Source organism: Anolis carolinensis, chromosome 5, assembly GCF_035594765.1.
Source record: "Anolis carolinensis isolate JA03-04 chromosome 5, rAnoCar3.1.pri, whole genome shotgun sequence".
NCBI classification, from domain to species: domain Eukaryota; kingdom Metazoa; phylum Chordata; class Lepidosauria; order Squamata; family Dactyloidae; genus Anolis; species Anolis carolinensis.
Genome location: NC_085845.1, coordinates 140,986 through 168,417, shown reverse-complemented (window position 1 = coordinate 168,417; position 27,432 = coordinate 140,986). Strand labels below are relative to the sequence as shown.

The window sequence follows — 27,432 nt, the reverse complement described above, 5'->3', positions numbered from 1 at the left end:
GTAGGGAAAAGGTTCGCAAGGCTAAAGCGCAAAATGAGCTCAGGCTTGCCAGGGACATAAAAAACAACAAAAAAGGCTTTTTTGCTTACGTTGGTAGAAAAAGGAAGAAAAAGGAGGCGATAGGGCCATTGCAAGGAGAAGATGGGGTGATGGCGACAGGGGACAGGGAAAAGGCAGAACTACTTAATGCCTTCTTTGCCTCGGTCTTCTCAGAAAAAGAAAGCCATCTTCAACCTCAGCAACACGGAATGGACGAAGGATTGGGGGAAATCCAACCCCAAATAGGGAAACAAGTTGTCCAGGAACACTTGGCCTCTCTAAACGAATTCAAGTCCCCAGGGCCAGATCAGCTACACCCAAGAGTACTGAAGGAACTAGCGGAAGTTATTTCAGAACCACTGGCAATTATCTTCGAGAGTTCTTGGAGAACGGGAGAAGTCCCAGCAGATTGGAGGAGGGCGAATGTGGTCCCTATCTTCAAGAAGGGAAAAAAGAACGACCCAAACAATTACCGTCCGGTCAGCCTCACATCAATACCAGGCAAAATTCTGGAAAAGATCATTAAGGAAGTGGTCTGCGAACACTTAGAAACAAATGCGGTCATTGCTAATAGTCAACACGGATTTACCAAAAACAAGTCATGCCAGACAAATCTGATCTCTTTTTTCGATAGAGTTACGAGTTGGGTCGATACAGGGAATGCTGTGGATGTAGCGTACCTGGATTTCAGTAAGGCCTTCGACAAAGTCCCCCACGACCTTCTGGCAAACAAACTAGTAAAATGTGGGCTAGACAAAACTACGGTTAGGTGGATCTGTAATTGGCTAAGCGAACAAACCCAAAGGGTGCTCACCAATGCGTCGTCTTCATCATGGAAAGAAGTGACAAGTGGAGTGCTGCAGGGCTCCGTCCTGGGCCCGGTTCTGTTCAACATCTTTATTAACAACTTAGACGAAGGGTTAGAAGGCACGATCATCAAGTTTGCAGACGACACAAAACTGGGAGGGAGAGCCAACACTCCAGAAGACAGGAGCAGAATTCAAAACGATCTTGACAGACTAGAGAGATGGGCCAAAACTAACAAAATGAAGTTCAACAGGGACAAATGCAAGATACTTCACTTCGGCAGAAAAAATGGAAATCAAAGATACAGAATGGGGGACGCCTGGCTTGACAGCAGTGTGTGCGAAAAAGACCTTGGAGTCCTCGTGGACAACAAGTTAAACATGAGCCAACAATGTGATGCGGATGCTAAAAAAGCCAACGGGATTCTGGCCTGCAGCAAGAGGGGAATAGCGTCTAGATCCAGGGAAGTTATGCTCCCCCTCTATTCTGCCTTGGTCAGACCACACCTGGAATACTGTGTCCAATTTTGGGCACCACAGTTGAAGGGAGATGTTGAAAGCTGGAAAGCGTCCAGAGGAGGGCGACTAAAATGATTAAGTGTCTGGAGAACAAGCCCTATGAGGAGCGGCTTAAAGAGCTGGGCATGTTTAGCCTGCAGAAGAGAAGGCTGAGAGGAGACATGATAGCCATGTACAAATATGTGAGGGGAAGTCATAGGTAGGAGGGAGCAAGCTTGTTTTCTGCTGCCCTGCAGACTAGGACACGGAACAATGGCTTCAAACTACAGGAAAGGAGATTCCACCTGAACATCAGGAAGAACTTCCTCACTGTGAGGGCTGTTCGACAGTGGAACTCTCTCCCCGGGGCCGTGGTGGAGGCTCCTTCCTTGGAGGCTTTTAAGCAGAGGCTGGATGGCCATCTGTCGGGGGTGCTTTGAATGCAATTTCCTGCTTCTTAGCAGGGGGTTGGACTAGATGGCCCATGTGGTCTCTTCCAACTCTACTATTCTATGATTCTATGATTCTATGATTCTATGGTGAGTGACAACACGAAAATGTTAGTTGTGAGGATCAGACTGGAAGGCATCGGGAAATGGGCCACCTGCAAAGCATTCATAGACTGTGGGTGCTCCAGGAACATTATTTCACCAGGGCTAGCCAATGGATTAGGGTGGGAAATATCCCAACTAGAAACCCCAATAGCCTTCTCTCAGCTGGACGGCTCAATAGCCTCAGGCTCTATAGCCAAACATGGCCTCGAGAACGTAAGGTGCAGAATAGGACTGTGGGAAGGGGAGGTATCATTTGTAGTATCCCAAGTGGCAACATACAATGTAATTTTGGGGATGCCGTGGCTCGAGTAGGCTAACCCACAAATTAACTGGAAGACAAGGAGCGTATACTTCCAAGGAGTAAGGCCAGAAGACCAGGGAAGTAAAATAGAGATAGGGAGCCGAGGGGAGGACGAAGATGATAGAATAGCAAAGTTGGCAAGCGCATTGCCTGCGGAATACCGAGACTATGTTGATATATTTGATGAGAAGGAGGCAGATAAGTTCCCACCAAAGAGGAGGGTGGAAGTTGAAATTCAATTAGTACAGGGGGCAGAGCTTCCTAAGGCGAAGATTTACCCCATGTCGGCCCAGGAGAAGGAGGAGTTTAAAAAATACATTGATAAAAACTTAGAAAGGGGTTTCATAGAGAGATCAAATTCCCCTTTGGGAGCACCTGTGCTATTTCGGCGGGAAAAGGATAATTCCCTGAGACTGTGCATTGACTATAGGGGGCTGAACGCTATCAGCACAGTAAATAAGTACCCCCTGCCTCTAGTGAAAGACCTGATTGCACAGCTGTCAGAAGGGAAAATATTTACAAAACTGGATCTTGCAGAAGCTTATCATAAAATTTGCATAAAACTGGAGGACAGGTGGAATACTGCGTTTTCATGCGCTTATGGACTATATAATTATTGGGTCCTCCCATTTGGTCTAAGTGGGGGGGAGGGGCTTTCATGCAACTAATCAATGAAGTGCTTCATTCGTTATGTACAGGGGCATTTATGTGTTCCTTGATGATATCCTTATTTTGAATAAAACAAAGGCCCAACATGTGGAATTGGTCAGGGAGGTGCTCCAGAGGTTGAGGGAAGCAAAGCTGTATGCAAAACTGTCTAAATGTGATTTTAATAAGAACCAAATAGACTTTTTGGGATACAGAATTAACACTCAAGGGATAGCAATGGACCCAGCTAAAGTGGAGGACGTAAAGGGGTGGGAAGCACCCAAGCCTAGAAAGCAGTTGCAATCGTTCCTGGGGTTGCAAACTTTTACAGGACTTTTATCAAAGACTTTGCACAACTAACACTGCCCTTAACGGACCTATTGAAAACCAAAGGGAGAGGGGAGACGGCTAAGGTTAAATCCCCAGGGGCCAAACTGAATTGGACGGTGGAGTGCCAGCAAGCGTTTGAGACATTGAAAAGGAAGTTCACCGAGGAACCCATTCTGCAGCATCCGAACACTTCCAAAACTTTTGTGGTGCATTGTGATGCATCAAATTGTGCTTATGGAGCGGTTTTGTTGCAGAAGGACGAGGAGGGGAATCTTAGACCGTGTAGTTATTTGTCCAAAAAGTTCAGCGAAGCGGAGAAATGTTGGCCAATTTGGGAAGCTAACCAATTTGGTTAGCTATATTGAAAGCATTAGAGAATTGGAGGCATTTTCTGGAGGGCAGTGAAATCCCTTTTGAGGTGTGGACAGATCATAAGAATTTACAATATATAAGGTCCCCCTGAAAGCTTTCAGCCAAACAGAGAAGATGGGCACAGTATTTCAGCCGTTTCAACTTCAGGCTGAAATTCTTCCAGGGAAAGCGTAATGTATTGGCCGACACCCTGTCCCGGATGCCTCAGCACGGTGTACACACACAAGAGTCCGAAGGGAGCATCTTCTCAGACAAGCAATGGGGCCTAGCAGCATTGACCCGAGCGCAGACAAAGAAGGGGGGAAATCTTATAGCAGTCACCACCGTAGGAAAGGTGTGGGAGGAGGAGTTGAAACAAGCGTACGAGGGAGATGGCTGGCTGCAATCTCATAAAGAGCGAGGGGAAGTGAATGAGGGATTGGGGTTTGTAAATAAAAAGCTGTACATTCCGGAAAAGCTGCGGCCAGAAATACTAAAAAGGTGTCATGATAGCAAGGGGGCAGGACATCTGGGACCAACCAAAATGGTGAAGCTTTTGACGAGGCAGTGTTGGTGGCCGGGGATGAGGAAGGATGTAAAATCGTATATTAATCAATGTGAAATATGCGCCGAATGTAAAACACCCCAGGGGAAACCACAGGGTCTTCTGCAAAGCGTGGTAGAACCCACAAGGCCCTGGGAATGCGTATCTATGGATTTTGTGGGCGAATTGCCTCCCAGCAAAGGTTACAGGTATATTTGGACAGTCCTGGACCTGTTCTCTAAACAGGCCCATTTCGTGGCCCTACAAAAGCTCCCGTCCGCTGAAAGATTGGCGGAAATGTATGTCCGGCATATTTATAGGTTGCATGGGTACCCTGAGAAGGTGATTAGTGACCGAGGGGTCCAGTTCACGGCAAGGTTTTGGGAGAAATTCCTAAAACTGTTAGGGGCGGAAAGGAACCTGAGTTCTGCATTCCACCCGATGACAAATGGGGGAGTCGAACGCACGCAGCAGACCTTAAGTCAGTTCCTGCGAACATACTCCAATTACAGACAAGACGATTGGTCAGAACTCCTTCCGTTTGCAGAGGTAGCCTTTAATGGAGCGGTGCACTCCGCAACGGGCCGCTCACCTTTCCAGGTAGTATACGGACAGGAGGTAGCACCCTTCCCCAAGCTGCCAGAATGGAGGGAAGAAGGAGGGACAGATGGAGAGGAGTGGTCAGAAAACATCAGGGCAGGATGGAGAGATGTGATAGCGGCGCTTAAAGAGACACAAAGGAAATACAAACTGTTCGCAGACCGAAAACGCAGGGAAAGGGAAAAGCTAGCAGAAGGAGACTTGGTTTGGCTAAGTACGAAGAATCTCAAGTTAGGGTTTCCCTCAAGAAAGTTAGCGCCACGCTACGTAGGCCCATTCAGGATTTCAAAGGTAATCAACGAGGTCACCTATCAATTGAAATTATCGAAAGATTTAGGGAAAGTGCACCCAGAGTTTCACTGTAGCCTATTGAAGAAATATAAAGGGACTTTGGATGAAGGGGAACAATAGTTTGTTGGACATTTTCTCCACAGGAAGAAGAGGAGGAGGAAATCATGTCAGGACCATAATTTCTGGGCCTGTACTCTGGCACCAGAAATCAAGGACGCTGACACCAAAGACTGATAAGGCACCTGCGGCTCTCGGCCCTGAAGGGAAACGGCTGGCCTGCAAGCGGGAAGAATTGCGCGGGGTTTTTTCTGGGCGGGAATCGTTACTTTGAATGTGGGGGGAGTGTATATAAGGGAATCTTTCTAGGCCGACCAGCAATCTTGGCTTTATGTGTGTCCAAGTATCCTTCAGTAAAGTTTTCATTGACAACAGAGCGAGTCTCTTGTGTTCATTCGGAAGTGGCTGGAGTGAGCTGACATTAGGGGCTGTAGTCCTGTTGGTTAGTCCCAATTAGAGCCGCCCTCCCTCTGCATTCAGTTGTGAATGGTGAGTCAAGACATAAACCTCATTGATTCAATGCTAATAGGTTAGTTAAAACTAACAATAGGATTTAGGTCATTGAACGAGGAGTCAACACATCATCATCATCACCACCACACTGTTATGGTGAAAGGCAAAACATAGAACTAGTGAACATCGTTCCTGACCTTCTTCCCAATCTGGCAATAAGTGCAGCCATCAGACTAAGCACTTCAAACTTATCATAGAATCATAGAATCATAGAATAGTAGAGTTGGAAGAGACCTCAAGGGCCATCTAGTCCAACCCCCCGCTAAGAAGCAGGAAATCGCATTCAAAGCACCCCCGACAGATGGCCATCCAGCCTCTGCTTAAAAGCCTCCAAAGAAGGAGCCTCCACCACGGCCCGGGGGAGAGAGTTCCACTGCCGAACAGCCCTCACAGTGAGGAAGTTCTTCCTGATGTTCAGGTGGAATCTCCTTTCCTGTAGTTTGAAGCCATTGTTCCGTGTCCTAGTCTGCAGGGCAGCAGAAAATAAGCTTGCTCCCTCCTCCCTATGACTTCCCCTCACATATTTGTACATGGCTATCATGTCTCCTCTCAGCCTTCTCTTCTGCAGGCTAAACATGCCCAGCTCTTTAAGCCTCTCCTCATAGGGCTTGTTCTCCAGACCCTTAATCATTTTAGTTGCCCTCCTCTGGACGCTTTCCAGCTTGTCAGCATCTCCCTTCATCTGCGGTACCCAAAACTGGACACAGTATTCCAGGTGTGGTCTGACCAAGGCAGAATAGAGGGGGAGCATGACTTCCCTGGATCTAGACGTTATTCCCCTATTGATGCAGGCCAAAATCCCATTGGCTTTTTTAGCTGCCGCATCACATTGTAGGCTCATGTTTAACTTGTTGTCCACGAGGACTCCAAGATCTTTTTCGCACTTGTTGCAGTGATCCCTCCAGGGTGCAACTACACTGTGGAATGAATGCGGTTTGGCCGCACTTCAACTGCCATGCTCGGGGTTATGGAATCCCAGGAATTGTAGTTCTACCAGGTCTATGGCCTTCTCTGCCAAAGAGGGCTGGTGCCTCACCAAACTACAACTCCCAGGATTCCATAGCATTGAACCATAAACCGTCAAAGTGTGGTCAAACTGCATTAATCATTCAGTGTGGATGTACCCATAGAGACTGGATCATGGCTTCTATTTTGGAAACTTTTTTGCAAAGGGCTGAAACCAGTCAGGAAATCCCCAAGGGATTTATCGGAGGAGAAGAAATGCACTTACATCTTGAGAACAATACGGCCGAGCAGCAGCACATGAGGATGCAGAGCAGTGCAAGGGCATATCTCATTATGGGGGAATCCTCCTCTTCCTCTTCCTCCTCTTCCTCTTCTTTTCCTTCTTCCTCAGCTAGCGTTACTAAGGACAAGCAGAAAGCAAGACCTTCGTGAGAGATCAGTAGCAACCATCCCATCATCGTTAAGGCAGAGTGCGTTTCATACTCAGGTGCAAACTCGGTGGTTGAGGACACAACAGGTGGTTGAGAGGCAAGTGTTAGGATGTGTCTGTATCAGCTACAACAAGCTGCTTTGTCCACCCCATGTCAATTTGGTTGGAAAAGGGAGGAGAGCTCTGGCTTCTGTAAGAGCCATCTGGACTGGGGAGAAACCTGGGAAATGTAGCATGTTCTGTGGGAATGGAATGTAGCCTTAGAAAAAATAGTGGGAGGGGTCATAGGTCAGCTTGATGATATACTGCCAATTTGGCAGGAACTAGTCAGAACTTGCTTTCTATACCCTATGGTAAGAAGGAAAATCAAACAGTTCCCAAGGAGCGGCCTTTGTGAACGTGCTTTTATTCTGAGATCTTCCAGGGCCTGACAGGCAAGGGTGCGTCCGCACGGCAGAAGGAATTCTTGCAAGGGATCAGATGGCAGGGATGGGATGAGAAAACCAAGAGGGATCCCAAGAAATGTGGCAAGGAGGGCAGTGGCAGGCTTTGCGCCTTCGCCCTGACCTTTTTGGTCCTCTGCCAACTTTTCTTCTCATTGATTGCACTGCACTATATGTGTGTGTCCCAGTCATCTGTCCATTTACAGGGAACCCATGAATTCTCTAGGGTTTTCTTAGGCAAGGATGCCTCAGAGATGGTTTTGCCCACTCCCACCTATGAAATAGTGCCTACAGCACCTTGGCGACTTCCCAATCAAGCCTTAGTCAGGGCTGAGCTTGCTTAGCTCCAAGATTGGGTGCTTTCTAGAGTAATTAAAAACTGTGTCAGAATGTGTTCTCAAAGGCTTTCATGGGTGGAATCACAAGGTTGTTGTGAGTTCAGCAAAAGACAAGAGGGATCTCTCACCTCTGCAGGATTCTACCATAGACCACACAGCTGTGGACATGTCTACAGAAGGACCACCCAACGCAAACACAAATCAAGGAACATGAAAGGTACTGCAGACTCACTCAACCAGAGAAGTCAGCCACAGCAGAGCACTTGATGGACCAACCTGGACACAGAAAACTATTTGAGGACACAGAAATGCTGGACCACTCTCACGACTACCACGTCAGGTGACACAGAGAAGTGTGATGTCTCAGAGACCCTCGAGTCATGACCCGCAGCCATTATAGATCAGACTGAAGAGGATATGGGGTTTGTTCCAACTCAGCAGGATTCTGTTCCCTTCCAGATGTTCCCTGTTGACAGTTTGGGCCCAAAGCTAATTACAAAAGCCCTTGAAACAGAGCCTGGTTCCCCGGAAAGTGTTCCTTTTGATAGGAGATCGTTTCTCAAAACATTCCGTTCTGAGAAGGAGAATCGGAGACGAAGCGCGAGATTAGCGGATAGAGAAGATGCTAATTAAACCGATTCCCTTGGGAGTTTCCAGGGAGGGTTGCATCTGGCAAAGTTGTTGTCTTCAGTCTGTTTCCCTTGGGAAAATGTGATCAGGCACCTGGTTTGGGGGAAGATTTGAAGTCCCATAAAAGTTCTGGGCATAGGCTAGCCATCGCGGTGTCAATGTGTCAGTTGGGAAGTTAACATCAACTCTAGTTCCTGCGGCGCGCTACTCTTGAGTAGACTGGGCGTTGCGTCTCGTCTCCCTGTCAAGTCTGGACTGCAATTCAGTTCCACCACGACCAACTTTGCCTTGCCTTGCTTCCTTGCCTTGCCTTGTTATCCCTGCCTTGGACTTTGAACCTGGAACTCTTTTGAAAGACCTTGCTTTACTCCTCACTCAAACTGCTTGGAAGTTTGAGTGTGTTTCAGTTATTGGATTTAAAACTTTGAACTCTAATACTGGACACTTAACTTTATATAACTGGACTATATTTGACCTTTCCTAAAAAGGACTATTGCTGGACTATATACTCTGCTTATTCTTGTTTGATTCTTTTATTGCTTTAATAAAAAATATTAGATTGTTTATTGGCATTCGTATTGGTTTCCAGTGCTCACACAGCCTAGAGGCGTCACAAGAAGCCACTGAAATCCACAAGAACCAGGTGGACAAGTTCAACAGAAAGGAGAAAACCATGAAAATGAACAGAATCTGGCTAACAGTATTAAAAATTTCTCAAATCAGGAGAGTAAATAAAGAACTCAGAAAACAGGAATTCCAGACAGGAAACAATCAGGGCCGGCTAATATCTCCCAACCAAGGATTCCCCCAGGCAGGAAGCAACTAAACCTTGAAGCTGAAAGGGCATTCAGTGCTAATCCAGCTGGCCAATGACAACAATCACACTTGCCTCAAGCAGACCAGAGGCAAGACCAGACAAAGATCCACCCAGAGGAAAGGTGTTCTTACCATACATCAAGGGAACCACTGACCGCATAGGCAAATTGATAAAGAAGCACAACCTACAAACTATCTACAGACCCACAAAGAAAATCCAACAAATGCTACGGTCAGCGAAGGACAAGAGGGATCCTCTCTCTTCTGCAGGAGTCTACCGGATACCATGCAGCTGTGGACAAGTCTACATAGGGACCCCCAAATGCAGCGCCCAAACAAGAGTCAAAGAACATGAAAGATACTGCAGACTAATTCAACCAGAGAAATCAGCCATAGCAGAGCACGTGATGAACCAGCCTGGACACAGGATATTATTTGAGAACACAAAAATGCTGGACCATTCCAACAACTATCATGTCAGACTACACAGAGAAGCCATTGAAATCCACAAGCATGTGGACAACTTCAACAGAAAGGAAGAAACCATGAAAATGAACAAAATCTGGCTACCAGTATTACAAAACTCCAAAATCAAAACAGTTGATGGGAACCAACACTTTGAGGGCTTGACTGAACAAAGGATGCCCCCAGGCAAGAGACAAAACATTTCCAATGCTAATTAGGGTGATTAACTGAAACATGAATGCTGGCTCCCAGTGACAAAGGACTTTTGCCACACCCTGGACTCTACACAGATATATATTCTTTCCTTTCCTTACTTAGTTTATCCATACCTCACAACCTCTGAGGATGCCTGCCATAGATGTGGGCGAAACGTCAGGAGAGAATACTTCTGGAACATGGCCACACAGCCCGAAAGACATACAACAACCCTGTGATCCCGGCCATGAAAGCCTTCGACAACATATTTAGATGTTTGTTATTTTTCCTTTCTTATTTTTCCTTAGAAACCAATCTAGAGTAGACTAGACAGCTCCCAAGCCTTTCTATCTACAGTGGAGTTCTTTTTACCTGAATAAATACTTTTTGAACTTTTACTGAGATTCTGCAGTCCATTGCAATCCTAAATAGACAAAGGCTTCTCTTTACTTGCCCCGTGTAAGTAAGTGTTGCATTTGAAAGCTTTTGCTTTTGCTACTCTGCTGCATTTTGGTGGAATCTCCACCAGAGAGGGTTGAATTGAATCTAAGTGCTCACAGATTACCACAACACTGTGGTTTCCAGAAGAAAAGGTTGAAAGGAGACATGATAGCCAGCCAGGTATAAATATACGAAAAGATGTCATAAGGAGGAGGGAGCAGGATTGTCTTCTGCTGCCCTGAGGACTGGGACTTCGGGCCATGGATTCAATTTTTTTTTTATTTTGTGCCAAAAGCATTGCATAATAAATACATTTAAAAGTGATGAAATAAAGGAAAACACAAGCAACTAAATAGTTTTAGACCAAAAGCGGGCAACGGCTACCGCATTGTCCGTAGCTTTAAACAACTCCTCCTCCGTGCATGAGGCAGGACATTGTGGGCAAGCATACATATGCGGAGTTGTGTGTTCTGCTCTGCAGTCACACAAGGTGGAGGATTCCTCCAGGTAGTGCCACCTTGCCAGGTTCCCTTTTGATCTGCCCACTCCGCTTCTGAGTCTGTTCAGGGACTTCCACGTGACCCATTCTTGGTTTGCCCCGGAGGAAGGAAGACCCTCGTGGGGGGCCATCCAGTTGGGATTGCCAGGTTTAGCTGCCCAGAGGGACACCCTTGCTGTTGCTGGAGGAACATCAAGAGGAGGGAGTGGTGGTTCTCATGAAGCCCTTCCTTGATTTCAGTCTGGTGGGAGGAGGCTGATAATCATGCAGTGGGTGGCTTTCACAATGTTCAACCTTATTTCTCTCACCGTTAGCAGCAACTTCCCGTCGCACGTCGGGGGGGGGGGGGGCATTGCCAGCTAGCTTATAGAGTTTATCAACAGGTGTAGGTTTAAGGCATCCTGTGATGATTCTGCATGTTTCATTCAGTGCTATGTCCACCTGTTTTGCATGGGCAGACTTGTGCCAGACAGGACAGGCATACTCTGCAGTTGAGAAAGACAAGGCCAGGGCTGATGTTCTTACTACTTGTGGGTCTGCACCCCATGCGCTGCCAGTCAGTTTCCACAGGATGTTGTTGCGTGCAGCTACTTTGTGCTTGGTGTTCATGCAGTGTTTCCTATATGTTAGTGTTCGATCTAAGGTGACACCAAGGTATTTAGGATGGAAACAGTGTTCGAGCTCTTGGCTTTCCCAAGTAACTTTCAGTTTCCTGTTGGCTTCACGGTTACGTAGGTGGAAAGCACACACTTGTGTCTTGGAAGGGTTCGGGTTCAGGTGGTTCTCTTTGTAGTAGCTGGAGAGGTCTTTCAAGGCATTGGTGAGTTGGCTTTCAACTATTTGAAAATCTTTCGCTTGTGGTGTTAGGCCAAAGTCATCAGCATATATAAAGCTCTTTGTGAGTGGTGGTTGTGGCTGATCGTTCGTGAAGATGTTAAGCAAGGTTGGTGCAAGAACGCTGCCTATGGGGCAAACCATTCTTTTGCCTCCTCCGGTTTTCCAGGAGGATCTGGACAGTTTTTGTAAAGTCAAAGTCCCGGGTGATATCATAGACTTTATGCAGCATTTTTCTATGTTGCACCGTGTCATAGGCTGCCGTAAGGTCCACAAAAGCTGTTCCCGTGATACAGCCTTTCTCATAGCCTTCCTCGATATGCTCAGTCAGATGAAGAATTTGACCTGTACAGTTTTCCCTGGTTTGAAACCTGCTTGTTGTGCAATAAGTTTAGGTTCGATGATAGATCCTAATTGATTTAATAGCATCCTTTCATATCTATATATATAAGTGAGTGATGGCATCAGAGCGACCCACAAAACAACAAAACTACAGACCCCCCCAACCTTGAAATTTGACAACACAACCCATCATCCAAGCCTCTAGGTTGATACAACAAAAAGAAAAGAAAAATAAAGTCCTAATTAGAGGGAGAGCAATAATTGTTTTTATCCAATTGCTGCCAGTTTAGAGGGCTAATCTCTGCCCACTTGGTCTCCTAGCAACAACTCAGCCAAGGGACAGCCAGGGTTCAGTTAGGGGACAGGCAGACTTAGGCCTCACTTAGGCTTCTTCCACAGATTATCTAATTTGCACTGGATTATATGGCAGTGTAGACTCAAGGCCCTTCCACACAGCTCTATAACCCATTTATAATCTTATATTATCTGCTTTGCACTGGATTATCTTGACTCCACACTGCCATATAATCCACTTCAGTGTGCATTTTATACAGCTGTGAAGAAGGGGCCTCATATAATCCAGTTCTAAGCTGATAATATAAGATTATCAATATACAGTAGAGTCTCACTTATCCAGCATAAACAGGCCGGCAGGATAAGTGAATATGTTGGATAATAAGAAGTGATTCAGGAAAAACCGATTAAACATCAAATTAGGTAATCGTTATACAAATTAAGCACCAAAACATCATATTATACAACAAATTTGACAGAAAGTGTAGTTCCATGCGCAGTAATGCTATGTAGTAATTACAGTAGAGTCTCACTTATCAAACACTCGCTTATCCAACATTCTGGATTATCCAATGCATTGTTGGAGTCAATGTTTTCAATATATCGTGATATTTTGGTGCTAAATTAATAAATACAGTAATTACTACATAGCATTACTGCGTATAGAACTACTTTTTCTGCCAAATTTGTTGTCTAACATGATGTTTTGGTGCTTCATTTGTAAATTCATAACCTAATTTGATGTTTAATAGGCTTTTCCTTAATGCCTCCTTATTATCCAACAATCTGCCGGCCCGTTTATGTTGGATAAGTGAGACTCGACTGTACTGTATTTACAAATTTACCACTAAAATATCACAATGAATTTAAAACACCGACTACAAAAACATTGATCACGAAAAGGCAGACTGCATTGGATAATCCAGAACATTGTATAAGTGAATGTTGGATAAGTGAGATTCTACTTTACTATGAAATAATTACTGGGATAGAATAATGCAGAACAATATAATCTCTAAAACCAGGACAGTAAATAAAGACCAACAGTCTGAAAGCAGGGAAATTGGAAATTCCACAAAGGAAACAATCAGGGCCAGCTAACACCTCCCAAGAAAGGATTCTTCCAGAAAGGAAGCTGAGAAGGGAGTGAAGCACTGTGTATTACCAAAGTAATTATTATTACTATCATTATTATTATTATTATTATTATTATTATTATTATTATTAATATTATTAATATTATTGTGTTGTGGTCAACCGTAAAAAATGAATACAATCTGGCTCCAAGTATTCAAAAACACTAAAATCAGAATATATAAAAATTAATGTGGTATAATGAAACAACAATACAATCTCTAAAATCAGAACACTAAATAAAGAACAACACTCTGAAAACAGGGGGATTCCACACAGGAAACAATCAGGGCCAGCTAACACCTCCCAACAAAGTATTCCCATCATCAAAGTCTGGCAAATGCTCTGTTTTCTCAGGGCCACAGACAGTAGAAGCACATAAAATATCGCAAAGAACACCACTCTGAAAACAAGGGAATTCCAGACAGGAAACAATTAGGGCCAGCTAACACCTCCCAACAAAAAATTCATTCAGGGAGGAAACAGTCATGCTGTAAAGCTGCAAGGCCATTGCATCCTAATCATTTTTCCTAATTGCAGCATTCATACTTGCCTCCAACAGACAAATAAAAACAATCAGAAATATTGTATATTCACAACCTTTAGGAAATAATATCCCCTGATGGCGCAACGTGTTAAAGCGCTGAGCTGCTGAACTTCTGGACTGAAAGGCTGCAGGTTTGAATTGGGGGAGCGGAGAGAGCCCCCACTGTTAGCCCCAGCTTCTGCCAACCCAGAAGTTCAAAAACATGCAAATGTGAGTGCATCAATAGGTACTGCTCCGGCGGGAAGGTAACGCCGCTCCATGCAGTCATCCCACATGACCTTGGAGGAGTCTACGGACAACGCCGGCTCTTCAGCTTAGAAATGGAGATGAGCACCAACCGCCAGAGTCAGACACGACTGGACTTAATGTCTGGGGAAAACCTTTACCCATGACCTTAACTACCACCAATTCCTCAATACTTTATATCCCATACCACCATACTTTGCCACAGCAACGCGTGGCTGGGAAAAGCTAGTACTTTATATAGATGACATAAGAAAGAGATTGGTTGGTAGCTCCTGGCATTGGAGGCATCCTTACCGGGTTTTAAAATGGCAATGATGTGATAGGAAAAAGTGCAAGTATTGCATTGTTGTCATTATGTAATGACAAGAATTTTTTTTAAAAGGATGCAATAAATAATATGTTAACTGCAGCAAGGTTATTGATAGCATTTAGGCCTAAATGAAGAATAGCTACCAGGCCTAAATGCTATCAATAACCTTGCTGCAGTTAACATATTATTTATTGCATCCTTTTTTTAAAAATTCTTGTCATTATATAATGACAACAATGCAATAGGCTGTAGATAGTTTTTGGCCTGCTGCTATAGTCCCATCACTGTATGGATTCTCTTGAAATAGTCTGAGATATTCTTGTAGCTGATTTAGTGATTCTTCATTTAGGCCTGGTAGGTAGCTTGTGCGACAGCTTCTAGGGATTGAGAGCCTCGAGGATCTTTTCACAGCTTCTACAAACAGGTCATAATTTTCTATAGAAGGTTCCATATCAGAAATAGCAGCTTCCAAGGTCTCTGTAAACTTTGTCCAGTTAGCTTTATTGAAGTTATATCTTCTGCAGAATGGGACACTTTTTGGTCTTACAGCTGCATGTGCTACGTAGCATATTGGTCTGTGTTGAGTATTGGGTATCGGGTTTAATACCCTTTGGGTACATTGGTGGATTACGCTTTCATTTACAAAAATCAGATCAGGGTTATAACCACGCTTCCATCGGCCACTATTAAATGATGGTGGTAATTTACTGTCATGAAGGAGGCTCATTCTACTATTGTCGGCCCACGTTAGAACTGCTTCACCATTTCTATCATCTTCGTCATAGCCCCAGACACAGCTATGGCTATTGAAATCTCCCACAATAAAATGGGCTTCATCATTGTGACAATTGGTTGGGGGCGTAAAATAGAAATCAGTCCCAGGTGGTTTGTAGAGTGAAGATACACTGCAACCATCCAGTTCCACAGATAGGATTTCAATGTTGTTCACTTCTGTGAGAGAGGTTGCAGAGATTGCTACACCAGATCGTTCAAAAATGGCACTGCCATATTGCCTGTGAGGTCGTTCCACTGCCAGTTGCATTCCGAGAATTTTTGGTCTTCTCATTGTGATGTCTCTGTGTGTTTCCTGTATCCATAAAATGTCACACGAAATGTCCTCAGACATTTTGGCTAGTAGCTCTTCCTTAGCAAGTGACAAACCTTCTGTATTAATAGACATAATTGTTAGCAATGGTCTTGATAAAGAGCTTTGGTATTCATCCATTTGTGGAGAGATAAGACACATTTAAAATGTTAAAAGTTTAAAAGCAATGCTTTTGGGTTGGAAAGATTAGCCGTTTACAAGAAACGTTGCCTGGGGGACGCTTGACTGGATGCGCTCAGTCTTCGAGGAGGCTCTTTCTATGTCTATGAACATCTATGGATTCAAATGTCAGGAAAGGAGATCCCACCTGGACATTGATTGGGAAGAACTTCCTGACCGTAAGAAGAGCTGTGGAACTTTCTGCCTTGGAATCCATTGGAAGCTCCTTCCTCGGAGGCTTTTAAACAGAGGCTGGATGGCCATCTGTTTAAGCCTCATTATAATTCTATTCTGAATGTTATTAGGTTCCTTTCATCGGGGTATTTTAATTTAATGATTTTATCTTATATTGCTGCTATAGTCCCCCCCCCCCACCTTTGAAGTTGACTGAATGGCATTGGTGGTTGTTTGATATTATTACTGTTGTATAAACCTTTGTTTTAACTTCTTTAACTTTTATCATCTTCTTGTGTTTTAAACTGTGTATATTGTTAATGTATTTGCGCTGTTACTTTTGTAACATTGTGAGCCTCCCCGAGTCCCCACGGGGAGATGGTGACGGGGTATAAATAAATTATTCCTATTATTATTATTATTATTATTATTATTATTATTATTATTATTATCTGTCAGGGATGCTTGGATTGTGATTATCCTGCATGACAGAATGAGGTTGGACTAGATGGCTCAGGTGTCATCTTCCAACTCTATTATTCTATGATTCTATGATTCCAGGTTGGATGACCATGTTGAAGCAGCATGAATAAAGTATTTTTTATTATTTACTATTATTATTATTATTTACTCCTTTTTTGTCTCACTTTCGTCTGTCGCTGGCATCACCAAAGAATCTTATGAAGATGTCAGCCACAGCTGCAGGCAAAACGTCAGGAGAAAATGCTGCTAGAACACAGCCATGCAGCCTGGAAACCACACAACATCCCAGTGATTCCAGTCGTGAAAGCCTTCAACAATATGGTATAATTTGCTTTGAATGTCCCAGATTTTGAATGGATGTCCGAACTAATTGACCAAGATATGAGACCACCAAGAAAGACCCAAACATACGCAACGTCGTGTGGCCCCAATCTTCTATTTCATCACCGCACCTGATGAAGTGGACTAAAGGTGCATCTACAGTGTTAATATAAATGTAGACCTTGCAGAACTACAACTCCCAGGATTCTGCAGGGTAGATTCATTCCCAGTGCATGACAGCTTAAACGAGCAACCCTTTCCCCTCAGTTGCCCTCAAATGTGCTGCAAGACCCCTTTACTCGCTTACCTTGTTCACCTGCCGGAGGTGTTTTAGTCGCGTCTTTAGCCTTGCCTTTTTTTGCACCTGGTTTTACACTAGCTTTTCTGGGCGCTTTCCCTTTTTTCCCTGTAACAGAGGAGAAACATTGAATATGCATTGGTACACATCTCTGTGGACAGCGTGGCCGGAGGAGAAAAGTACAATTTGCTTTGAAAGTCTCTGATTTGCAATGGATGTCCAAACCAATTGGCGAAGATATGACACCCCCAAGAAAGACCCAAACATGCGCAACATAGTGTGGCTGCACCTGATGAGGTGGACTAAAGGTGCATCTACACTGCAAGATATATGCAGACCTTGCAGAACTACAACTCCAAGGATTCTGCAGGGTGGATTCAATCCTGGTCCATGACAACTTATATTAGCACCCTCTTTCTCTCAACTGCTCTCAAATGTGCTGCAAGATCCCTTCACTCACGTATGCATCGTCACCTTGCTTACCTGTTGGAGTCTTCTGTTTTGCACCTGGTTTTACACTATCTTTTCTGGCCTCTTTCCCTTTTGTGTCTGTAACAGAGGAGAAACATGGAATTGGCATTGGCGCACATCTCTGGATTGCGTAGGCTTCCTCGGCAATAACAGCTTTGACTGCCCATCGCACTATATTTTCAGGATCGAGGCTGGACACGAGCCTGATGAAGGTGTATTGGGAAAATATAATACTTGTATTGGAAACTATATATTGAATGTAGTCATATTAGAAATAGGAATAGGAAAAATGTAATCACAAGCAGATTGTGTGCATATAGCCCCAAAATACACTGCCTAGCTAATAACCATCTCCCCATAAGCAGAGACCAAAGTTCACCCTAAGTGCCAAAAACATATGTAGCCCCCTATCTATCTAGGGACAACCTGGCTACAGTGATCCAGGCTACAGTCATCTCGAGACTGGATTACTGTAATGCCCTTTACATTGGCCTTCCTGTGTCGGTGATCCGGAAGCTCAAATTGGTGCAAAATGCAGCTGCCCGGCTCCTTGCGGGAGTCCCGATGAGATGCCACATAACACCAATCTTACGGCAGCTGCACTGGTTACCAATTGAGCACCGGATCACTTTCAAAGTGATGGTGCTTACCTTCAAGGCCTTACATGGTCTAGGGCCGATGTACCTGAGGGACCGCCTCACTCCCTACAAACCCCAGAGATCCCTCCGTTCTGAGGACCAAGACCTACTGGAAGTCCCCAGTTTTAAGACTTTTCATCTAACAGCAACTAGACGCAGAGCCTTTTCAGCAGTGGCACCGTCTCTCTGGAACACCTTGCCACCTGAAGTCCGTGCCTTGCGGGACTTGTTGGCCTTCCGCAGGGCATGTAAGACACACCTGTTTCGGCAGGCCTTTGAGTTCTGTTAGATGTTTTAAAAGGTGCTTTTAGGATGTTTTTAAGATGTTTTTTTTAAAGATGTTTTTAAAATGTTTTTTAAATTGTTGATTTTAGCCGGTTCTTGTAAGCCGCTCCGAGCCCTAGGGGAGTGGCGGCATATAAGTTTGAAAAATAAATAAATAAATAAATAAATATGTCAAGTGTCAACAAGAATTGCATGGAGAAGTAGGCGGAGCCAACTGCCGTTATTGTTGAAGAAGTGCAGAGTTTAAAAAAGGGATTCAGTCTGTGCTCTGATGAGGCATAGGGAAGATTGATCCTAGGTTGAGGGGATCAAGAGACTCAATTGTTCATTTTTGAATCGGTTTAAAATAAGTTTGGTGACTTATTTAATGTAGTCTGTGTCCTGGTAAGGAACAGAGAATCTGTGTCCGTATATCACAGGGTGACTGCGGTTTAAAAGTAGCAGAGGAAGAAGTTCTAACTACTTTAAGTAAAAGAAGTGACACTTTAGGGAGTCACTAAAGTAAATAAGAAGAAGAAAGAAAGAAATTAAAAGGTCTCCTCCCTGAGTCTTTGGTGGTTGCATCTTTCCAAATTGGTAGCAGTCGTTATTAGTTCTTTACAAATTTGAGGCAGCGGGTGGGATAAAAAGATTTTCCCCTGCCTGAAAGAGCCTTAGTCTTTAATAGTCCTTCGCAAATTGGTGGCAGCGGTGGGATAAAAAGATTCCTCCTGCCTGAAAGAACCTTACTCGTTCTTAGCCCTTTACAGCAAGGTTCTGGAGCAGGTGGTTGCTTTGCAGCTCCAGGGATTCCTGACAGAGACTGATTATCTGGATCCATCGCAGTCCAGTTTTAGGCCCGGTCATGGTTTGGAGATAGCTTTGGTCGCCTTGGTGGATGACCTCCGCAGAGAACTTGATAGGGGTGTGTGACCCTATTGGTTCTCTTGGACATTTCAGCGGCTTTCGATACCATCGACCATGGTATCCTTCTGGGGCGGTTCTCCGGAACGGGTATTGGGGGTGTTGTTTTGCATTGGCTCACTCCTTCCTGGAGGGCTGCTCCCAGTTGGTGAAGATGGGAGACTCCTGCTCGGACCCCTGGCCATTGACCTGTGGGGTCCCACAAGGTTCCATTGTGTCCCCCATGCTTTTTAATATCTACATGAAACCACTGGGTGAGGTCATCCGGAGTTTTGGAGTTGGGTGCTATCTCTATGCAGATGACACTCAACTCTACTACTCTTTTCCACCAAACTCCAAGGAAGCCCCTCAGATCCTTGATCGGTGCCTGGCCGCTGTGATGGACTGGATGAGGGTGAACAAGCTGAAGCTCAATCCTGACAAGACAGAGGTCCTCCAGGTCAGTCGCTCAGCCGATCGGGGCATAGGGTGGCAACCTGCACTCAACAGGGTCACACTCCCCCTTAAGACGCAGGTCCGCAGTTTGGGGGTCCTCCTGGACTCAGTGCTGACGCTTGAGGCTCAGGTGTTGGCGGCGGCTGGGAGGGCCTTCGCACAGTCAAAGCTTCTGCGCCAGCTGTGACCGTACCTCGTGAAGCCTGACTTGGCCATGGTGGTCCATGCCTTAGTTACCTCTAGGTTGGATTACTGTAATGCACTCTGTGTGGGGCTGCCTTTGAAGACAGTTCGGAAACTACACTTGGTACAAAGATCAGTGGCCAGATTAATAACGGAAGCAAGTTATAGAGAGCGGTCAACCCTCTTGTTTAAACAGCTCCACTGGCTACCAATAAATTTCCGGGCCCAATTCAAGGTGCAGGTTATCTCCTATAAAGCCTTAAAGAGTTCAGGACCTGCCTATCTCCGCGACTGCCTCCTCCCCTATGAACCCACGCGGACCCTAAGATCATCTGGGGAGGTGCTCCCCTCTCCCACCACTGTCTCAAATGCGGCTGGTGGGGACGAGGGAAAGGGCCTTCTCGGCAGTAGCTCTGGAACTCTCTCTCTAGGGATATTAGGTTGGCTCCCTCTTTGCCCATCTTTCGCTGGGATTTGAAAACATGGATGTCCCGATGCGCATTTGAATGAATAGGCCCTTCAGACTTGTCTTCATACTGTCATTGGCTATGTTTACAAAATGGTCTGGCACCTTATTACTGTTTCTTATCCCATATGTTATAGCACTTTAATGGAACCTTTCCCCGTATTCCTCCTTTTTTCACTCTGATTTTATCTATAGACCCTTGAGCTCTGCACTAGTCACCTTTTGCCGTGTGCAAAATTGATGCTCAGGCTTTTAAAGTAATTATCTTGTTAGGTCCTTGTTGTTTATTGTTGGAATGTTTGAAATTGCTGTTAAATTTTATACATGTTGTTCGGGCTTGTCCCTGTGTAAGCCGCCCTGAGTCCCATCAGGGAGATGGGGCGGGGTATAAGAATAAAGTTTATTATTTATTTATTATTTAAGGCCAGTAAATTCTAGTAAATAGGAAATTCTAGTAAATAGGAAATTCTAGTAAATAGGAAATTCAATCTGAAGCACCTTACCTGCCATTTTATTTCCTCGGCTTGAGTGCTGTCTTCGACTTGATGTTTCCTGTGAGACTCCAAGAACAAGAGTCTTCAAATAACATCTCAGAATGTATATGTGGTCAAGAAAGAGTCCCGGGGGTACTTCCCATACCAGAATGCTGTGTTCCACCTCTGTTTCATCAGATCTAGGGACCCCGAGGGGACTGCAGAGACCACAGTGATGTCGGGAGGAGGAGGAGGAGGAGGAGGAGGAGGAGGAGGAGGAGGAGGAGGAGGAGGAGGAGGCTGGGGCCCAAATGAGGGCTCAGCTGCAGCAGTGAGTCCCAGTGACACGGGGTGGATTGAGTGAAACTGAATGATTGGGGTCTGGCTGGGGCCTATTAAGGTCTGGCAAGGATGAAGGGACCATTCTAAAATTGAAACCTGGAAATGGCATTGTGGAAGAGGTGAAGAAATTCATTAGCTGTGGCATGAAAAGTGATAATGAGAAATTCAGAGGGCCACTGTTGAACTTCTGGCTGTAAACAACACCTGTTTACGTATTCAAAGACAATGTTTCCTTAAGAAACAACCTACCTGTTCTGGAATAGATGAGGCTCCAGCAGGTCTGAGCTGAATGACTGGGGTTATGTAAAGAACCAAGTAATGAATAACAAAAAGCTCTACATAAGGAGACACTTTTCCTTCTTGACTGTGTGTCAGATCTGCGAGGAACCCGCCCGCCCACCTCCTTCATCCTAACAGCCGGATCAATTTAACAGAGAGGGGTGGTGAGTACAAATGTTGAATGTATGGATTATGAGTGAATGCTGAGTATATGTGATGTTTCCCCTTTGTCTGTGCAACCAATGTACTATTATAAAACCCGTACTGGTGTCTGTGTGTCTGCTTCTTTCTCTGAAAGTGCCTGATGTACTCTGTCCCACTGAAAATGAATTAAAGAACTTGTTACGGTTAAAAAAGTATTCATGATAGCATCAGCCATCAACGCAGATGAAGGGAAAGCGGGATCTACTCTGGACCTTTGAAGGCGTGGACACTGGATCAGGCCAGATGTGTCCCAATCCATCATCGATGCCTCCAATGGACCCACCGGCCAACAAGCAGCTCCTTTGCAGAGGCCTTGCTGGCTCTATTGCATTTCTGGTGGTGTTCCACCAAGGTGCCCAGCCAAGTGGCCAGAGACGCAATGTCACCAGAAATGTCACTGCAAAGAGATGCTTCTCAGCAGCGATATGGTAGATCAGCCCAAGGGCCCCAGGATGCTCCCGGGCCGCAACACAGCCGCTCCAGAGCACTTCCGCCTGCAATAATCAGGAAAGTGTCGATACGGCCATAGCGCCATTGCATCTGCTTGCATGCAACTGGACTCACCGAGATGATACTCAAATGGAAGACTGAAAGGTCTTTCTGTGCCTGGGGATTTGGGATGAGTTAGCAGGCCTAGGGGGCATCCACACTGTAGAATGAATGCGGGTTGACACCACTTTACTTTGTCCCTGCGCTACAGAGTCCTGGGAGTTATGTTCAGATAGTGCTGTGATTTTACATTTCTGCTCGGTAAGACGAGAGTGGGAGTAGACTACCCATGGGGTCCCATGTGGAGAAAATCAGAGAGAGGGCAATTAAAGCGTTTTGAGAAATGTAAAATCCCAGCACTTTCAAAAGCACAGAGAGAAAACAGCTGTATTCTCAAACTGTCAAGGCCGGAACAGAGATATAGGGCCGGGCTTTAGAACAGCAGGTTAACCACCAGCTACAATACATTTTGTCAATTGAGGGGTTGACAGTTCAAAGTCCAGATCAGGGTGAGCTCCTGACCTTAGCCCAGCTTCTGCCAACCTAGAAGTTCAAAAGCAAAATGTGAGTAGATAAATAGGAACCACTTAAAAGACAGGGAGGTATTAAAACATGCATCAGGAAAAAAGGGAGAAATTTATGAACAAAGCTCTTTGGCAGGGAGATGGAGCGACAGCGCCCCTTGTGGCTGCAACCGAGCACAAGCCTCCAAAGAAACCGAGGATGGGAAAAAGCCGATATACACCTCTATCTATGTTCAATTGTCTGTCTTGCCTGCTTATAAATGACACTGAATGTTTGCCGCACATGTATGTTCTGTGATCTGCCCTGAGTCCCCGTCTGGGTCAGAAGGGCAGAATATAAATACTGCAAATAAATAAATAAAGGTGTCAAACTGATAAGACATTCCTTTCCTGGAGAAAACTGTTAGAAAAAACCCAAAGTCTTTGCTGTGTATTCATGTTAATTTCTTGTTATCTGGATTTACCCCCCCCCCCCCCCCGCCGATGAATATGTTTAGTGGAGTTGTTTTATAATGACATAAGGCTGTTCTTACTTACAGCCAGTCAACAGAACTGTTATGTACACATATACAAGGGTATATATTCTGTTCAATTTGTGGGAAAAGTGTACACAAGGAAGCTCTTTTCCATGGTTTTTTCTCCATTCTGCAGAATTGATTTCTTATCTTTGTGGCTTTTTTCAATCCAAACACTCACTGCAGCCTTTCTGTGCCTGTCTTTAGCTACAACCCTCCCCATTTCATAGCTTTGAGACACAGGGGTTTAAATGGTGTCAAGCTACATTCATTCTACAGCGGAGATGCAACCCAAGGTAACATCACGGGCAAAATTGCTTTGCGGATAATGTGTTGATGTGAACGGCCTACACCCCCCAACATAACAACAACAACAACAACAACAACAACATGGCTTCTCCCCCCTGGATCCCGTGCCCCCCTCCTCCTCCTGACCTCGGTTGCTTCCTGGTCTTCTCCCTCCTGTCAGCACCTCCAACTGCCTGCCTCTTTCATACAGAACATTCTAGAACTGCTTCCTCCCGCCTTCCATTGTCCCCTGTTGAAACCAGCAAGTGGAATGCGCAGAATAGGAGCCAACATTCCTTCGGGTTGGTTCTAGTCCTGCCGCTCTCTCTGTCCCAGGGCCGCCTCTTAGCCACAGAAAGACCTGGCAAGGTAGGCAGCTCATGCTGGACTGCATCCAAAGGGGCCTAGTGTCTAGGTCAAGGGAAGTCCTGGTGGCTCTCTCTTCTGCTTTTGTCAGGCCTCTTCACCTGAAATCACACTGTGTCCAATTCTGAGTGCCACCATTTAAACAAGATGTTGAGGCCAAGCTGGAAAGAGTCCAGAGGAAGAGGGCAACTAAAAGGATGTAAGTCTGGAGACCATGAATAATCCCGATATCTGCTGGAAAACAAACTCGGCCAAGAGTACAAAGTCCAACAAATTCTTCACTTGCCTTGCAGACAATTTTATGGTCCAGAAGGTAGAAGAGGCAACAAGGGGATCGGCTACTCTTGATCTAATCTTAACAAATGTGGAAGACCTGATCAATACAGTCGAAGTGGTTGGATCCTTAGGGGCAAGTGACCATGTGCTCCTGCAATTTGCCATACAAAGGAATGCTGAAACTAAGACAAGTCAAACACACATTCTGGACTTTAAGAGAACTGATTTTCAAAAAATGAAGGAAATACTGAGCGGCATTCCGTGGACACCAATATTAAAAAACAAGGGAGTTAAGGATGGATGGGAGTTTCTTAAAAGTGAAATACTCAAGGCGCAAATGCAAACAGTGCCAACAAAGAAGATTCAAAAGAGACATGCACAAGAAGTGGAAAAGGGGAGAAATCACCAAAGAAGAATTCAAACGTATAGCCCACTCCTGTAGGGAAAAGGTTCGCAAGGCTAAAGCGCAAAATGAGCTCAGGCTTACCAGGGACATAAAAAACAACAAAAAAGGCTTTTTTGCTTACGTTGATAGAAAAAGGAAGAAAAAGGAGGTGATAAGGCCACTGCAAGGAGAAAATGGGGTGATGGTGACAGGGGACAGGGAAAAGGCTGAACTACTGAATGCCTTCTTTGACTCGGTCTTCTCACAAAAAGAAAGCCATCTTCAACCTCAGCAACATGGAATGGACGAAGGATTGGGGGAAATCCAACCCCAAATAGGGAGACAAGTTGTCCAGGAACACCTGGCCTCTCTAAACGAATTCAGGTCCCCAGGGCCAGATCAGCTACATCCAAGAGTACTGAAGGAACTAGCGGAAGTTATTTCAGAACCACTGGCAATTATCTTCGAGAGTTCTTGGAGAACGGGAGAAGTCCCAGCAGATTGGAGGAGGGCGAATGTGGTCCCTATCTTCAAGAAGGGAAAAAAGAACGACCCAAACAATTACCGTCCGGTCAGCCTCACATCAATACCAGGCAAGATTCTGGAAAAGATCATTAAGGAAGTGGTCTGCGAACACTTAGAAACAAATGCAGTCATTGCTAATAGTCAACACGGAAACAAGTCATGCCAGACTAATCTGATCTCTTTTTTCGATAGAGTTACGAGTTGGGTCGATACAGGGAATGCTGTGGATGTAGCGTACCTGGATTTCAGTAAGGCCTTCGACAAAGTCCCCCACGACCTTCTGGCAAACAAACTAGTAAAATGTGGGCTAGACAAAACTACGGTTAGGTGGATGTGTAATTGGCTAAGCAAACGAACCCAAAGGGTGCTCACCAATGCGTCGTCTTCATCATGGAAAGAAGTGACAAGTGGAGTGCCACAAGCAGGGCTCCGTCCTGGGCCCAGTTCTGTTCAACATCTTTATTAACGACTTAGACGAAGGATTAGAAGGCACGATCATCAAGTTTGCAGATGACACCAAACTGGGAGGGATAGCTAACACTCCAGAAGACAGGAGCAAAATTCAAAACGATCTTGACAGACTAGAGAGATGGGCCGAAACTAACAAAATGAAGTTCAACAGGGACAAATGCAAGATACTTCACTTTGGCAGAAAAAATGGGGGACGATGCCTGGCTTGACAGCAGGACGTGTGAAAAAGACCTTGGAGTCCTCGTGGGGAACAAGTTAAACATGAGTCAACAATATGATGCAGCAGCTAAAAAAGCCAATGGGATTCTGGCCTGCATCAATAGGGGAATAGCGTCTAGATCCAGGGAAGTTATGCTCCCCCTTATTCTATTCTGCCTTGGTCAGGCCACACCTGGAATCACACTGTGTCCAATTTTGGGCACCACAGTTGAAGGGAGATGTTGACAAGCTGGAAAGCGTCCAGAGGAGGCTGACTAAAATGATCAAAGGTCTGGAGAACAAGCCCTATGAGGAGCGGCTTAAAGAGCTGGGCATGTTTAGCCTGCAGAAGAGAAGGCTGAGAGGAGACATGATAGCCATGTACAAATACGTGAAGGGAAGTCATAGGGAGGAGGGAGGGAGCTTGTTTTCTGCTGCCCTGCAGACTAGGACACAAGGGAACAAGGGCTTCAAACTACAGGAAAGGAGATTCCACCTGAACATCAGGAAGAACTTCCTCACTGTGAGAAGGGCTGTTCGGCAGTGGAACTCTCTCCCCCGGGCCGTGGTGGAGGCTCCTTCTTTTGAGGCTTTTAAGCAGAGGCTGGATGGCCATCTGTCGGGGGTGCTTTGAATGCGATTTCCTGCTTCTTGGCAGAATGGGGTTGGACTGGATGGCCCATGAGGTCTCTTCCAACTCTACTATTCTATGATTCTATGCAGATTAATTGCATGGAACTGGATTATATGAGTCCACACTGTCATGTAATCCAGTTCAGTGCAGTTAATCTGCACTCTGAAACTGCATTATATGACAGTGTAGTCCAGGCTTGGCAAACTTTGGCCCTCCGGGTGTTTTGGACTTCAACTGCCAGAATTCCTAACTGCCTCAGGACCTTTCGATTTCCCCCTCTGCTGCTTAAAAGGAAAAGGAAAGTGAAAAGGGAAGGGGCGTGAGACTGTTAGAAATGGAGGGAGTTGAAGCCCAAAACATCTGGCAAGAAGGCCCAGGAGTGGAGTGTTGCTCCTCGGCAGGGACCAGGAGGACTCAGTCCCGGGCAGTGAATTTCCATTTCCTCTCTGTCTCTGAACAAGTTGATTCCACTAAACTTTGGGCCCTGAAGGGCCTTTGAAGGCCTCTGGGACCCCAGCAACCTTTGTACGTTTTGCTAAAATGCCTCCCCCAACCCCCCATTGCTGTGAGACACAATTCTGTATTTGAGAGAGAAGGAGAATTGTGGGACCTTCAAAAAACCGAATGTGAAGTTGACTCATTTCTTTAAACAGCGGCCAACTGTCTTTCTTTTGTTCCTGGCGAGCAATACGGCAATCTGTTGCCAGAGACAGATACGGCAGCACAGCAGTTAAGGCCACCGGCTGCAGGAAAGGCCGCTGACCGGAGGTTCATCAGTTCAAAGCCACGAGTTGGGGTGAGCTGCCACTGTCAGCCCTAGCTTCAGTCAACCTAGCAGTTCAAAAACATGTAATGAAAGTAGATCAATAGGTACCACCTCGGCAGTGGGGTAGAAAGGGCGGCCTATGTGCTGGCAAAAGATCGGAGATGTCTACGGACAGCAAGGCTCCTTCGGTGTAGAAAATGGAACAAGATCGCCTCCCCATGGCCGGAAGTGGAGCATCGCCTCCAGACGCCGGAAATGGAAAGGCTTCTCTCATGTGTATTGTATGTCGTTGTTTACTGTGTAAAAGGCATTGA

General features: G+C 45.3%; 1 protein-coding gene across 3 annotated transcripts in view; it reads right to left on the bottom strand.

The window, feature by feature from the left end:
- Positions 1-23,720, bottom strand: part of LOC107983571 (C-type lectin domain family 4 member E) — a 146,836-nt gene extending 123,116 nt beyond the window's left edge. For all 3 annotated transcript variants that reach the window (XM_062982242.1, XM_062982240.1, XM_062982241.1), the window contains exons 1-5: positions 23,645-23,720; positions 20,887-20,935; positions 17,486-17,551; positions 17,012-17,110; positions 6,764-6,898 (exon numbers count right to left, since the gene is read on the bottom strand). In XM_062982242.1, the coding sequence (XP_062838312.1) occupies positions 6,764-6,898; positions 17,012-17,110; positions 17,486-17,551; positions 20,887-20,893 (307 nt within the window). In that variant the 5' untranslated portion in view covers positions 20,894-20,935; positions 23,645-23,720. The remainder of the gene's footprint in view (positions 1-6,763; positions 6,899-17,011; positions 17,111-17,485; positions 17,552-20,886; positions 20,936-23,644) is intronic.
- Positions 23,721-27,432: the final 3,712 nt, after the last annotated feature.